Source organism: Macrobrachium nipponense, chromosome 26 (genome assembly GCF_015104395.2).
Source record: "Macrobrachium nipponense isolate FS-2020 chromosome 26, ASM1510439v2, whole genome shotgun sequence".
In the NCBI taxonomy this organism is placed as follows: domain Eukaryota; kingdom Metazoa; phylum Arthropoda; class Malacostraca; order Decapoda; family Palaemonidae; genus Macrobrachium; species Macrobrachium nipponense.
The window spans coordinates 42,476,754-42,490,933 of NC_087215.1; the positions used below are offsets into that span (position 1 = coordinate 42,476,754).

The 14,180-nt window shown below is 39.3% G+C and overlaps 1 protein-coding gene across 1 annotated transcript in view; it reads right to left on the reverse strand.

Annotated features, from left to right (window-relative positions):
- Nucleotides 1-939: 939 nt before the first annotated feature.
- LOC135199807 (uncharacterized) overlaps nt 940-14,180 on the reverse strand; it is an 18,355-nt gene continuing 5,114 nt past the window's right edge. The window contains exon 2 of the mRNA XM_064227949.1: nt 940-1,871. Within this exon, the coding sequence (XP_064084019.1) occupies nt 981-1,871 (891 nt within the window). The 3' untranslated portion in view covers nt 940-980. The remainder of the gene's footprint in view (nt 1,872-14,180) is intronic.

The following is a 14,180-nucleotide window of genomic DNA, read 5'->3' on the forward strand; positions in this document are numbered from 1 at the left end:
ATTCAATAGCCTCTCCAGGAGACATAATACTCTTGACATCAAACTCCCGTTTCCATGAAAGAAGCCATCTGCCGCGACCCATTCTAGTACGCTCTCTGCTCTCGTCCGTCATGGGGACTGCAAATTCTCTCTGAAAATGACTTATTACTCTACTACTCCTTCCAGCAACGCACTGTCAAGTATATCAAAGTTTTTAGAGGTTTATTTGTCACAGAAAGCATTCTACCTTTTCTCTAAAACTTATGGAACTGCTGTATAATATAAACTTTGATATGACAACCTATTCTTTATAGAAATGAACGCTTTTCTTTTCCCGTCAATCCTTTTGTCGTCTGTTATACTTTCTTGAAATTCTACCGTATGATGTTTTGCCCCTTTCATTAGCGTAGACTACTTTACTACCTTTACTTTTATACAAAAGAACATTATTATGTTCTTTAATTAAGAACATTTCCCTGGCCCAGACCCACCTTACAAACGTTGGTAAGAGTCCAGTCACACATTTTGATCACCACACTGCAGTATATCACTCAGCGTTGTGCTTTACACAGATACGGATTGACACAAAATGATTCCCCGAAGGCGCGGAGGAGCAGAAAGGAACTTGCTTCATGCTTCATCCAAATACCTTTTTTGTTTATGTGGGCCTGAGGCTTGTTATGGAAAACGTTACAACGGATGTTGTTGAACGAACTCCATTAAAGTCCAACTGCTTTGGACCTCCAGAGGAAAGCAACGCCACCTTAGAATATATTAGACTTTATTTGTGTAGTGGATTGTCTTATTCACAGGCACAACAGTTTTCATATCCGACAAATTAATACTTGAAAGCCACATAATCATACATATAAATATCTAAGATTTAAATTAACATAATTAACACTTGAATTTAAATAAGTAATATATATATATATATATATATATATATATATATATATATATATATATATATATATACACACACATATGGGACATACATATCATTTGTGAACGTGTGTCTTGTAAAAGTTCTGGCAAAACTTTTCCATTTCATCCCTAAGCTGTTGGAGCCCAGCAGCTTTAGCCGTGAGTCTCGCATTCTCGGTTTGCAATGTCAATAATTTTTGCTTATTTCGATGAATATTTTCCGACTTCCTTTGTCGGTAGCGACAGGAAGCCAAGTTATTTTGATGTCGAATCATGTGGTACCTCTGCAGTTCTTCCTGGTTTTTCTGGGCCGAGTCTGGACTCGTATCAGCTGTCTGAGAAATTTCGGAGCCTCTTACGGATCCGGAAAGAGCTCCTTCCTCGTCGTCATCATCGTCAGTAGAGTCGCTTGGAAAATTGTAAATAGCTTCTGGAGGAGCTTCAGGACTTCTTACCAGGTCGCCTCTGTAGTTATAGCTTTTGGGATCGTGGTATCCCATGTAGTGAGAGCTTGCTGGCTGAAGTGGATACTGGGATTCATCTTGGGGTGCGGTGCCCTGCTGGTATGGGCTGGTGGGGTGATAGTACGAGGTTGTCGGCTGGCTTTGGTTCATGCTCAGCTGCTGCACGTGTTGCGGTACCCCTGTCGGGAACGAATGGGGCATTGCTGGAGGGTAATGATGCCCTTGAACTGGTTGCGAGTAATGGTCGTAGTGAGGGGGAAGACTCATCACCGGTGTCTGCAGAGGCGCAGCGGGCATCAGTCCGTCACATTCCCTGTGCATTTTTTGATGCATCGGTTTAGAGGAGGAAGCTCCATAATTGTTGCTTTGAAAGTACATAGGCCCCTGGGGGTTGTATCCCCCCGATTCTTCATGTTGGTATGAATGGATCCCGGATGATGCAGGGCGGTAGACTGAGTCAGCAGATTTCGGGCCTATAGCAGAGCTGGGATGAACAACGTTCTGAAAGTAGAGAACATAACATTAGACAATGAAACCCTCTCTTGGATTCCTTTCATTTCCATGTTATGCATTAAGAGATTGAAGGTTATTTTATATTTTATCTATCTATATAGTTAAGGTTATTTATATATATATAGTCAGAGAAGGTAACATATTTATTGAAAAAACGTGAATTTTTTATGAATAATAGCAATTAATAAAAGTTCATCAAGCAACGGAAAATTGCTGTTGTTTGGTGAAAAGCCGCTATCTTTATAAGAATAAAATGGAAAAAGAAAGTGATTAAGCAAGCGGTGATGAATAAGAATTTATAGTAGAGAGCACCATACAATAATGTCTTTACCAGGGCTTTGCTACTAATGATATATAATATATATATATATATATATATATATATATATATATATATATATATATATATAATATTATATATAATATGTGTGTGTGCCTGCGTGTGTGTGTGTGTGTATGTTAAAAGGAAAAAGGTCCCAATAAAGAGCCAAGAACGCAGCAGAAACAGAACTTGGCGGTTTCCGTGCAATACGGAATGATGGCATTTTGTATCGCTTTTCGGCAAGCAGATTTTACTCGGTTGTATATCTGAGACTGTGCTGATTGAAACAAATTGACTCGGAGAAAAGGATACGTATACTTACTCAGGCTTAAACAGAATGTTCGAGTTCATCTTAAAACAAAAAGTGCGCGTAATTGAGATGTAAAAAGAAGGCAAAATAGAAAGTGAACGAAACTATACGTATTAGATAAAATGAAATTGCAAATTTTCAAATGCATGTAAAGAAGAAATGGAATGTATTGCTTGTTCAACTTGCTCAGCAAGATGAACTACATCTTAATAGGTACAACTTAGTTTTTTCCCAAGTTTCGCTTGTAGATCCTGTTACTTCATCTAATAAATTTTCATTTATCTCATTATTGTGCTGTCCACCATCTCCAATTCCCTCTTTGCACTGTCTTGCCGAATGGCTGAAAGTGGCCCGGTTGTAGCTTTGCATCCTAATGTTCACGATTCATTTATTCATTACAACAAATCCCAAATTAAATAGGAAACAAGGCGATAATGGAAGGCATCAGGAAAAGCCAAGAGCAAAGAGTCAAGACAAGCAGTGACGATGATGGTGACGACGAAAGCAAGGCTCGTCTCGTGCAGGGAGCAGAGCAGTTGTGTCCGGCCGGAGGATGTGAAGAGGAAGAAGAAGAAGAGTGACGCTCTCAGCAAGAGCAGCGTCTCCCAGATGAAGAAGAAAGAAATAAAAGGCTGAACAAGTTGACCAGAGCAGGAACAGAATAAATGGACGCGAAATGACCAAAATTGATAGAATTAGTGATTGTAAGAAAGTAGGGAGGAGTTACAAGAAGACAAGAAGAAAACATAAAAAGATGATCAACACAGAATGAGAACGGGAATATTAAAAAGTTGAAGGGTTTGTGAACAGGGCTTTGCACCTGCTCAGCGCGATGCAGACAGCAAAGTCAGCTGTCGGTACTAGTAACGTAAAATTAAGGCAAACTGCAAGAAATCTGCGAAAAAATTCCAAACAATCTGATTTTTGCGGGAATGTGCAGGGATATGTGTCTAGTATCACCAAAAAAAGTTAATATCTCAGGGGTTGGCAACATATCTTTTTGGCCTCCTTTATCACCACACAATGGCCAAAATAGAAGCACTTTTTTACCATAAAAATGGTAAAAAAAAAAAAAAACTTGTCAACTGATACTCATATGAAAGTAAGGCATAGAAGAACCAAAGCTGGAATCATAAAAATACATCCAGTGCTTCAGTCCCAGTCTCAAAATATCTAAAAGTTCGGCTGCTATGCCGTTCAAAATTTGATTGTTGTCTGATCTTTAATACTTCTCTCTCTCTCTCTCTCTGTATTTGGAAAACGGTCATTCATAGGAAAGAAGTTCATAGAAGAAAAACGATACAGAATATCAAAAGACATCATGTGAAGTGACTTTCAACTTCATACATCAAATTGTATAGGCAATATTGCAATTAAATTTGTCGTATCCATCACACAAAAAAAAAAAAATCAAGGAAAATGTACTGTTCTTTATGTATCTGCAAAACGGTCATTTATAGGAAAGAAGTTCATAGAAGGAAAATGATGTAGAATATCAAAATACCCTACATGATGTAACTTTTAATTTCATATCTCAAATTCTATAGGAGATATTGCCATTAAAATTTTAAATATCTCAATTTCAACGTATGAGGATAAGAAAAAATAGCCTTTTTTATGTAACTCACAAATGGTCATTTATTAAAAAAAAAGCAAGGAATAGAAAAAGATTCACAATATCAAAATATATCGTAAGAGGTAATTATAAACTTCATGATACTAATAATATTGGAGATATTACAATTCATTTGTTGATTATCACAATGTCATCATGAAATATAAAACAATAGTTCCCATCCTCTTCCAATTGGGCTTAAAGCTTCAGTATATCCAGTTCTTTCCAGATTATTCATTGGTGATGCACTCTCAGAGTATGCTGTGGATATACTACTGGCATCTTCTGTTGGTGGTAGAATTTCGGGATTGATCTTACCCTTACTATGGTTCCCAATCCCTGTTACTTTAATAATCTCACACGAAGCCTCTTTATTAAAGATTGGCTCAACTATTTCACTGTGGAATGGGAATAGCCTATGATAAACTTCTTTTTTCGTATGATTGTGAATTTTGGATACTGTATCACAGCCAGACCAAAAAATCTTGAATAGAAACGCCTTCCTTTCACATATTCGTATCGATTCAATGTCATATGGTCCTTTTTGACCAGCTAACAAATAAAAACGAAATTCTACCACCAACAGAAGATGCCAGTATCCAGAAAGCTCTGAAAGTGCATCTCTGATTAATAATCTGGAAAGAACTGGATACTGAAGCTTTATTTAACCCCAATTGGAAGAGGATGGGAACTTGATCGAAGTCGTAAGTTAAGAGCTGAGATGCTTATTGGTAATACTAGACCCTGACGAACTGCTGAAATCGGTCTGTAGCAGTTGCAGGGAAAGTGAGAACCAGAGCCAAGCAATGAGATGCAGCCGTGGAAGAGATTGGAGGCGCTTTTGTGTTGCAGTTTGTGGGGTCTGCGGTGGCCTTTGTTCAAATGGAGAGCGGCAATGATAAATGACGACTTGTCAGAGAAAGATGAAGGTATCTCTTCTAGTTTTGAATATATATTAGTTGTAGCTTTTCTTAAATAAATTGCAAATAATAATATTAGAACTGTATTACCATGTCAGGATCTTTCTTCTTTCATAGAATGCCCCTTATACTGTAAAGTAGGCGTTGCAATTGTTTATAACAATATTTGTTGAAGACTCGCTATATTCAGAGATACTAAGTTGAAACTTGATTCATTCAGTTTATATTAATTTTTCTAAAGTTTTTCCTTGGATATTTTGTTTTCTAATAAATGATTTTTTAGATAAAGAATGAATTGCTTATTGTTTTGATAATTTCATGATGACATTGAAATGCGTAAAAAATTAATTGCAATATCTCCAATATTGTTAGTGTTATGAAATGGATAATTACCTCTTACGATGTACTTCGATATTCTGAATCTTTTTTTAATTCCTTGCACTCTTCTTTCTTTTTTTTTTAATAAAGGAGCATTTGTGAGTTACATAAAAAGGCTATATTTTTCCTATTATTTTACGAACAAATTGAGATACTTAAAACTTCAATTGCAATATCGCCTATAGAATTTGAGATTTGAATTTAAAAGCTATATAATATGGTGTACTTTGATATTCTTCATCTTTGTTCATCTATGAACTTCTTTCCTACGAATGACCGTTTTGCAGTTACACAAAGGACACAGCATTTTCCTTGATTTTCTTTTCCTTTTGCAGTGAATGCAACAAATTCCCGCAAAAACCGGAATCTCTGGATTTTTTTTTTTTTTTTCACAGATGAAACCCAATTTCACGTTACTATGCAGAGAGTCACAAGGATCCAGGAACATGAGCTCGAAAGGCAACGTTTTGACATCTGAAATTTGCCACTCCAGTATGATGCACAGATTTCCTAATGGCTGCAATATAATGATTTTTATTTAGACTCTTAGACTGCGCCGTACTTGCTAGTCGAATATCTTAGCCCTGGGGACCTGACACCACACATCCTCTTTGGAGTGACTGGCTGAGGAGGGGTCATTTCCTTTTCGCCACAGCTCTCGCAGAGGACGTTGCCTAGAGATCGAGGGACGCTTTTGTTTACGGAAGAACGAGGATTCGTCTGCGAGGGGCGGCGTCTCCTAAAAGATAACTGTATCGTCAATTTCAAGGAAATATTATATGTAAGGCAGGACTATCCATGTATCACAAAGCAGGATATCCGTAATGTTTGTGAGAGAAGAGAGGAGAGAGACCGAGATGGAGAGAGGAGGGAACGAGAGAGAGAGAAGAGCGAGAGAGAGAGAGAGAGAGAGAGAGAGAGAGAGAGTATACAGAATAGAGGAACCTTGGTCCGAGCTTCGCGACGGAAGTAACGCCTTTGGGATCGAGACGAGCTATCTCGACACTCTCTTATAACACCGTCATTTTTTGCATATGGATGTACTGTTGAACTTATACAGTAAGTGTGCAAATGATTGTTTTCTCGCATTGATCCGCTGGTGTTGTTATCCCGGTCTACGACCCATAGTAAATCTAGTTCATCATTCTCTTTCTCTCTCTCTGTGTTGCTGAGGTATTCGTGTGATTTTATATATAACAAGCACTAATGCCTCTCGTATTTTAACGTGTTTACTTCATATGTATTTTAGACAAAGAGGCCGATACTAGCTAGACTCCGTTCTTTGTCTGTAACAGAGCACTTGTACACAAAAGCTTCCCAGAGGTTATTCACAGAAGTGCGAAAAACATCGATTTTTGCCTCAGTGTCATGATGAAGAAGAAAAAAGAAGATTCTGGATGACTTGACCATTTATGATTCAAGGGATGACACGAACTAAAACATAGAACGACGCCCAACATTAAATGCTAATGAGCACGTGGCACTTTTATCGGGATCCAGAGGAAAACTTCCAGGCAAAGAGACAGAGCCTCCTTCCAGACCTCCCTCCAGAAACTTTGGAATGGTGCCTCTCCTTAGGCCTGCCATCCCTCTGTCAGAATTCAGTCAATGGATCTTTCGTAGATAGTGAGTGACCTTCGAGATTTCGGGGTCGTTATCTAGACCTAATATTTCTTGGGGGCCATTATCTTGACGATATTGACAGCCTTTTGTTTATGATTTTATGGTCATCCCCACGGCTGGACTAAACACACCACAAAGGTGGACCACTCTCTAGGAAAGATCCCAATCAACTTCTGTCAATTTCAGTTATCTTTTGCTTAATGCTGTTAAGAAACAACAAAACTGGTAAAATAGTGTGATTTTCAAGGTTGCATGACACTGTGATGATAGTTCGGTGACGATGCCCTTACGGCACCGCAGCTGTCGATCGATCATTATCGTAAGTTACCTCGGGCTCAGCATAATATCCGGCGCCTCCCTCACATTTCATTCTCGTTCTTAAAAAAAAAAAAAAAAAAAAAAAGCCCGAAACTTGGAGATGCAGAAGTGATCATAATGGCAAAGTTAGGAGACTTTTCCCTTCATAAGATTGAAATTGATGGGCGAATTTGTAAAGTAGTATACATACGTGTTTACGTAGCTGAATTTCAATGTAGTTCTACATCCGGCTCCATCATTTGGGCTTCCATATGTTCAGACATTGTCACGCCCAAAGCCACGCATGACAGGTTGCGATTCAGTCTCCTTAGGGACACGCTTAGACAATAAGGTTAGAGACACTCTTGCCCAAAATATGGCAGGTATCTCCGAGCAGGAGGGTGTCGTTTTGTGGAATGCCGACACAAGAACAGAAAATTGGTTTTCTCTCTTGGTGAGCCATAAACTATTGATGGATCCTCCGATCTCTGGAGGAAGAACTTACAAGTCGTTATCCACATCGGTTTGTTGCGCCGAGCCTGGCCAGATGATACCGAAAGGAGCGATAGGTCACGATGTAAAGTCTCACCAGATTTCACAGCTGAATAAAATCACAGATATTAACTCTTAGACAGATCTCAATATGCAGATTGACAAGTTGTTTGTTAGCTGTTGCGTAGAGGCAACCAAATAATCGAACTGAAAGTAAAATAAGTCAGGACTAGAAAATTGGGTAAGCGAGGGAGGGTCATTGACAGATTATTAGAATTACAATTTACTGACTGTTAAGCTGCAAACCCACGGACTGATGTGGATGAGGGCAGCAGAAAGTAGGAAAAATTCTCAACAAAATAAAATCTCGGTGAAACTGAGACGATTAAACGCTAAATAAACACGACGACAGATACCGTTAGATAACCGTCTGAGTGAGATAAGTCGGTTAGTAATGCATAATGAAAGCTGCAGCCTACATAAGTGCATGATTAAAACCACTGTCCGGCAAACTGATGAAGTAAGAACATCACTCCTGGACAGATTCAAGGTCAGACTGTCTGAATCGGGTCTCTGCACATGACCACCATCAATCCCCAGAAATGAAATCAACTGTATGCGCTGATATTTGTCAAGTAAGTCCGTCGGTAGCACTGACAATGAATGTTCAGTATGTTTATTCTAAATAGGTTGGAGAAATTGAACAAATCAAATGTTGGTGCTACGACAAATTGAGCAGCAGTACATGGATTTTTTTGGAAAAGCCCCTTCTGATGGCTGTCACTGATTATGAGGCGGAGTTGGACAGCGTTCACAGACCAATAATATGGAGGGTCTTGCAGACTTTGTAATCCCGTTCAATATCTGAAGCCAACTGAAATTATGCATAACCAAAGGATAGGAAAAGTTTTGCTGATGAGTCCTTTCAAACGAATTTGCAGAAAATTGCGGGGTGTTATTTGCTGTTTGCTCCTCTTGTAGACTTAAAAAAAAAAGAAAAAAAAAAGTGGTCGGAGATGGAAGAGAAAGTTTAGACTGGGTACGATAGAAACTTGACAAACTTAGAATGTGCAGATGATGCTATTGTTATTAGCAAAATACCACAAGATTCACAAAATTTGCTTAATGGTTCATATATCTAGATCATTAATGCTTAATGCTTCATATATTTAGGAAGAAAGGACTCAAGTACATCTAGGAAAAAACATCTGTAATGAGGTCAGTGTCTGAACAATGGGATAATACATCATTAGATGGAGAAAGGATTATTGAGGTCTAATCTCCCAAATATCTAGGAATAGTTTTAGTCTTTGGGAATAATCATATCCAGTACAGTTCTGGAATTTAGTGGAAGACTAAAAGAGGCAAATGAGACAATGGGCAGGTTGAATGAATAAGGTCTGCAAATCAAACAGGATGGAATTGTGTACGAAAGTAAGATTGCATATGTCTATAGTAGACCTGTATCACTATATGGACACGAATCATGGTATGATGATGGACTCAATCTGAAAGATTTTGACGATTTGAGAATAGAGCTTATGAGTCAGACGACAAGATAGAGACAGAGGTCATCCTTCATGAAGGGAAATGATGGAAGTTCTATATGTCAATGAGATCGTCACTAAAGGAGATGAAGATGGTTTGGCGATGATGTTCTTTGCACAGCCCTTGGGAGAGAAGTCTGTGACAATCTTAGAGGCGCCTCTGGTATCAGCGGAATCAGAAGACCCAGAGCTACTTGGGTGAGGATGATGCAAGGGGAGGATGGAGATGAGCGAAGATGTCCTCTTCTCCTCCTCACCTTGGTCCCGTTTCAGTCCAGGGTCACCGATTTGGGGGAGCCGCTTTCATCTGCCTCTGAGGTGCACCTCTGCTTCGTCGAAGCCCTTCTCCCTCAAATTTTCCCTCACACAGTCTCTCCGCCTCTTTGTTTGTCTTCCTCGTCTTCTTCTATCCTGCGCTTCCATCTCCACAGCATCCCCTCCAGTATAGTCTCATCCCGTCTCAATAGGTGTCCGTACCCTCCTGCACTTTCTTTGATATTTCAACAGCCATTTGACCCTCTTATATCCTCTTATATACTATCCTTTTATATCCTCCTACTATATCCTCTTATATTCTCTTATCTCCTATCCCCTTTTATCCTATCCTATTATATCCTATCCTCTCATATCATCTTATATCATATCTATCTCCTATCCTCATATAACCTCTTGTATCATATCCTCTTATATCCTGTCCTATTACATTCTCTTATATTCTATCCTCTTATATCGTATCCTTCCTCGTTACACCAGACATCCATCATAACATTCTCATCTCTGCTGCATCAATTTTCTTCTCTTCTGGCTTTGACATCCTTGCCATGTGGCGTTGGAGGCTGATCATGATGATGATGATGATGATGATGATGACAAAGTTTGGGAAAGAAACACAAGCCCATTTACAGGCTGAAATGGAACCTCCTCACGAAATGCTGGAGGGTTGACTGACCGGAGAGATATCAACCAGTATCCAAAATCAGGAGGCAGGTAGACTTTCTTCATACAGAAAAAAAAAAAACTAAATGAGGAAGGGAAAGCACCAACATAGTTAGTTACCTGTGGTGCAATGTAAAATCATAAAGGCAGTAAATAATTCTCTGACTTCATAACTAGACAGTTTTCACCTGATGAGCTAAAATTGTATGGGAAGATATCAGCAGGTAGACTGCATGAAGGCTTATTGACTGAAAATATGGAGTCTGAAACAGACATTATCCAGTAATTAATTAACTGGGTAATATTAATGATGGTCCATTGAGGTCATTCAATGACAAACTTTCCATAATCAAATAAACTCATCCATAATAATGTAGTAAATTAGAAATCTTAGGTACTTGGAAGATGGTTATCTGAGAAATGAGAAGAGGCCTGATACCGTGGAATACTGACCAAGGGTCCATGCTCAGAGGCAGGCTAACAGACCAAGGCGTAATCCAGTCGACATACTAACAAGTAAAAGCTCGTCAGCAAAAGTAAATACATTGTATGAATAAGGTCGCTAGTTCAAGCAGCACCTATATGAATGAACTAAAGTTATTTATAAGTTTGGGAAAATGATCCAGTCATCAACCGAGCTGACAGCAGAAGATTTGATAAGGCATAGGCATGGTGGATGAGAATCATGCTGGCAGATTCTGATCGGAGATCAGGAATAAGTAACCAGTTTTCACCGATCTGAAGGGTGATGATCAGAAAATAAATATATAAATAAATAAATAAAAATAAACTCTGATATCCTGTTGAGAACCAGACTGAAAGTTGGTGTCGCCTGAGGGTAACCAGGCTGACTTGAGCTGCATCAATGGGATTCATTAAAGGTTCATCATGAGACATCATGGCTCGATAGACTGACAGAGGCAAAATATCTTTTATGAACACCAAGAGGCGGAGGAATTCAACAGGACGAAAGTCAAATAGTAAGACTGAAATATACAAATTCAATGAAATGAAAGAATGGTGGGGCGTACCATAACTGCTGGTTTTAAACAGAAATTGTCTTCACAGGAACAGGATTTAAAAAAAAAAAAAGTTTGCCCAGTTTAACAGGACAGAGCGCACTCCTTAGATGCAGGCAGCGTGAGCAGCAGCAGCAGCAGCAGCAGGAGGGAAGGTAGCAATCACGTGACAAACAGAGGAAAGAGTGACCGACTGATTTCTTTTTCAAAGACCGACGCTGAGAGGAAAACTGGAAGTCTTTTCAAAGAATGGCGAATAGCCTCGAAATGATTATAACGTCGAATGCATTCTCGTCAGGATAACACCCAAACGAGTGTGACAAAAGGTAGATATGAAATTAAAACACTCACTCAGATGAGAGGTGATGCAACTTTCAAAACGCTCCTTGATTTTCCCATTCATCGACATTCATTTATTAGTTTTCCACCTGAAAGGAAATTACCGTTGAATTTTCTAGTTGTATGAATCGAATCCAAATCTTCAACTTTCGCAATGGGTCGGAAGAGAGATGCGAGGATTGCTTGCATTGGCTCCGTTGATGACAACGAAATTAAAATAGGACTGTGAGAACGGCAATGGACGGTTATCCACTCGCCCTCCCACCCACACCCCCGTCCCCGCAACCCCGGGTACCCCAACCCAATACACACAGTTTAGAAATTCACCAAAGCGAAGAAAGTCAGAATAGATATGTCAGGTTAACAATTTCAAACGCTCGTCTATACTCGTCAACTCAGGGGCAAAAAATATTCCTCCAGGATTTCAATTTGATCACAAAAGTGAAGGGCAGATCCAATGAGGGAACGGGGGGCTTGGTGGGGATTCAATTCAAAGTACGAAATGCGCACGTTTTCCTTTGCGAGAAATTCGCTGATCTAGTTGTGCCATGAGGAGTAACGGCAGTATTTCATGATCAAATAAAAGCCACGGAGGGCGTGTTCACTTTCCCTCAGAAGACAAGGGTTAGTGAGGAGCAGGGCCTTATTATTATTATTATTATTATTATTATTATTATTATTATTATTATTATTATTATGCTGTCGTTTTGATCCCAGTGGGCAGCAACTTCACCGTGACAAAGAGCAAGCAACAGACGTCTTTTGAGGCCAAGACTGTTGGGTGCTCTCTCTCTCTCTCTCTCTCTCATGCGGGCGCCTATCAAGCGCAACAGCAGTGCTTAACAATTAATTGTCAGGACCATGACGCACGAAGAGGTAAATGAGAGAATAAATGAGCAGACAAATTGGCAGTTATGTAATGACATAATGAAAATGGATTTGGCCAAGTCTTCCTACGTTGATGTATACAATTCTTTCGTACCAAAAGTGGACTGGCTGGTTATCTGCTAATTACCCGTCAATTTTCATTGTGTACGAGTGGGAGATTTGACTTGCTTCTTGCATTGTTTACTTAAATTTCAGGTGCTTCCATATAGGTTGGTTTTTCTGTCATTTTGACTTAGAACTTGGATTCTTTAGAGATGATGAGAGTCGTAGCATTAGTGATCATTGTTCTTCAAAGCGCAGACTCCTAATTTCCAACAATACACTTCAGCCACACTTGTATGTTTGATACTGAGCTACAAGAAGGTTATTGTTGATTCTGTTTTATCCTTGCCACCCAAGTCTGTGAAGCTGCAAACCAGTTCGAGAGTGTGTTGAAGATGTTTCCTCCTCCTCCTCCTCCTCCTATGTCCAGATTTTCCATTTTCCAAAGAGCGTTGCTGAAAGAGGAGTAGAAGTTACATAAATTGGGTGCCTCAGAGAAATTTTTGATTTCATGCTCTTGAGTCGTTAATACATTTTAGATCTGTCATCATATTTGTGACTCATAAGTCTCACTTTGAATTATAGGCCTAATCATTCCTCAGGTGCGCTGCATGCTTTTGGATTAGGATGCTATTTATCGAGTGTTCATCGTTCGTTCATCGTCGCCACAGGCACAGGCCCTGGCTCCCTTCTGACTGACCTCCGTTTTCTTTTCTTCCCCAGGAGGGTTTCCGCAGGAAGCTCTCTTTCTTTCTTTGTTAGTCGTTGCTCCTTTAGTTTGCAAGGATGAAACCCCTCTCGGTGTGGCACAGCGAAGCAATCAAGAGTCCTTCTTTTTACTATTAATTGTGGACCAAGGTTATGATCCCCTGTATCAGCTGCTTGAGCGAGGTCGTTCAATTTGCAGGCTGGCTCTCGAGGACTTCCTCAGGTTCCCATCAAATGGTGACGGAGTCCCATGATTTTCCTCTTCTAAGACGAATCCTACGCCCCTGCCCACCACACACCTTTTCTTGGAATTGGTTTCGAAACTGTAGTATTTAGGGGCTGCGTGAATAACATTGATAATCATTAAACTAGGTAAGAGAACCAATTTTTTTTCCTTTCTTTATCAGCCTAGTTAAGCACCTTGCATCCAGTCAATAATTGGATGATGGACCACCAAGACATGCCCGGTATGCAAAAGGAAATGTTAATACAACGGAGAAAAACGATGTCGATCCTACAAACACGCGCGCGCGCGCGGCGCACACACACACACACACACACACACACATATATAAACATGTTCATATATTTATATGTATATATAAACATATGTATAAATATGTATATGTATATATAAACATATATACATACATGTATATATATATATATATATATATATATATATATATATATATATATATATATATATATATATATATATATATGTGTGTATGCGTTATATAAATATACACGCATGCATATGTACATCACAAGTAGATTACTACATCGGAATGGGCGGTTACGCAATGTAGTATAATGGGGCTACTCTTGAACTATTGTTGAAGCTCAGTGATAGCAGTT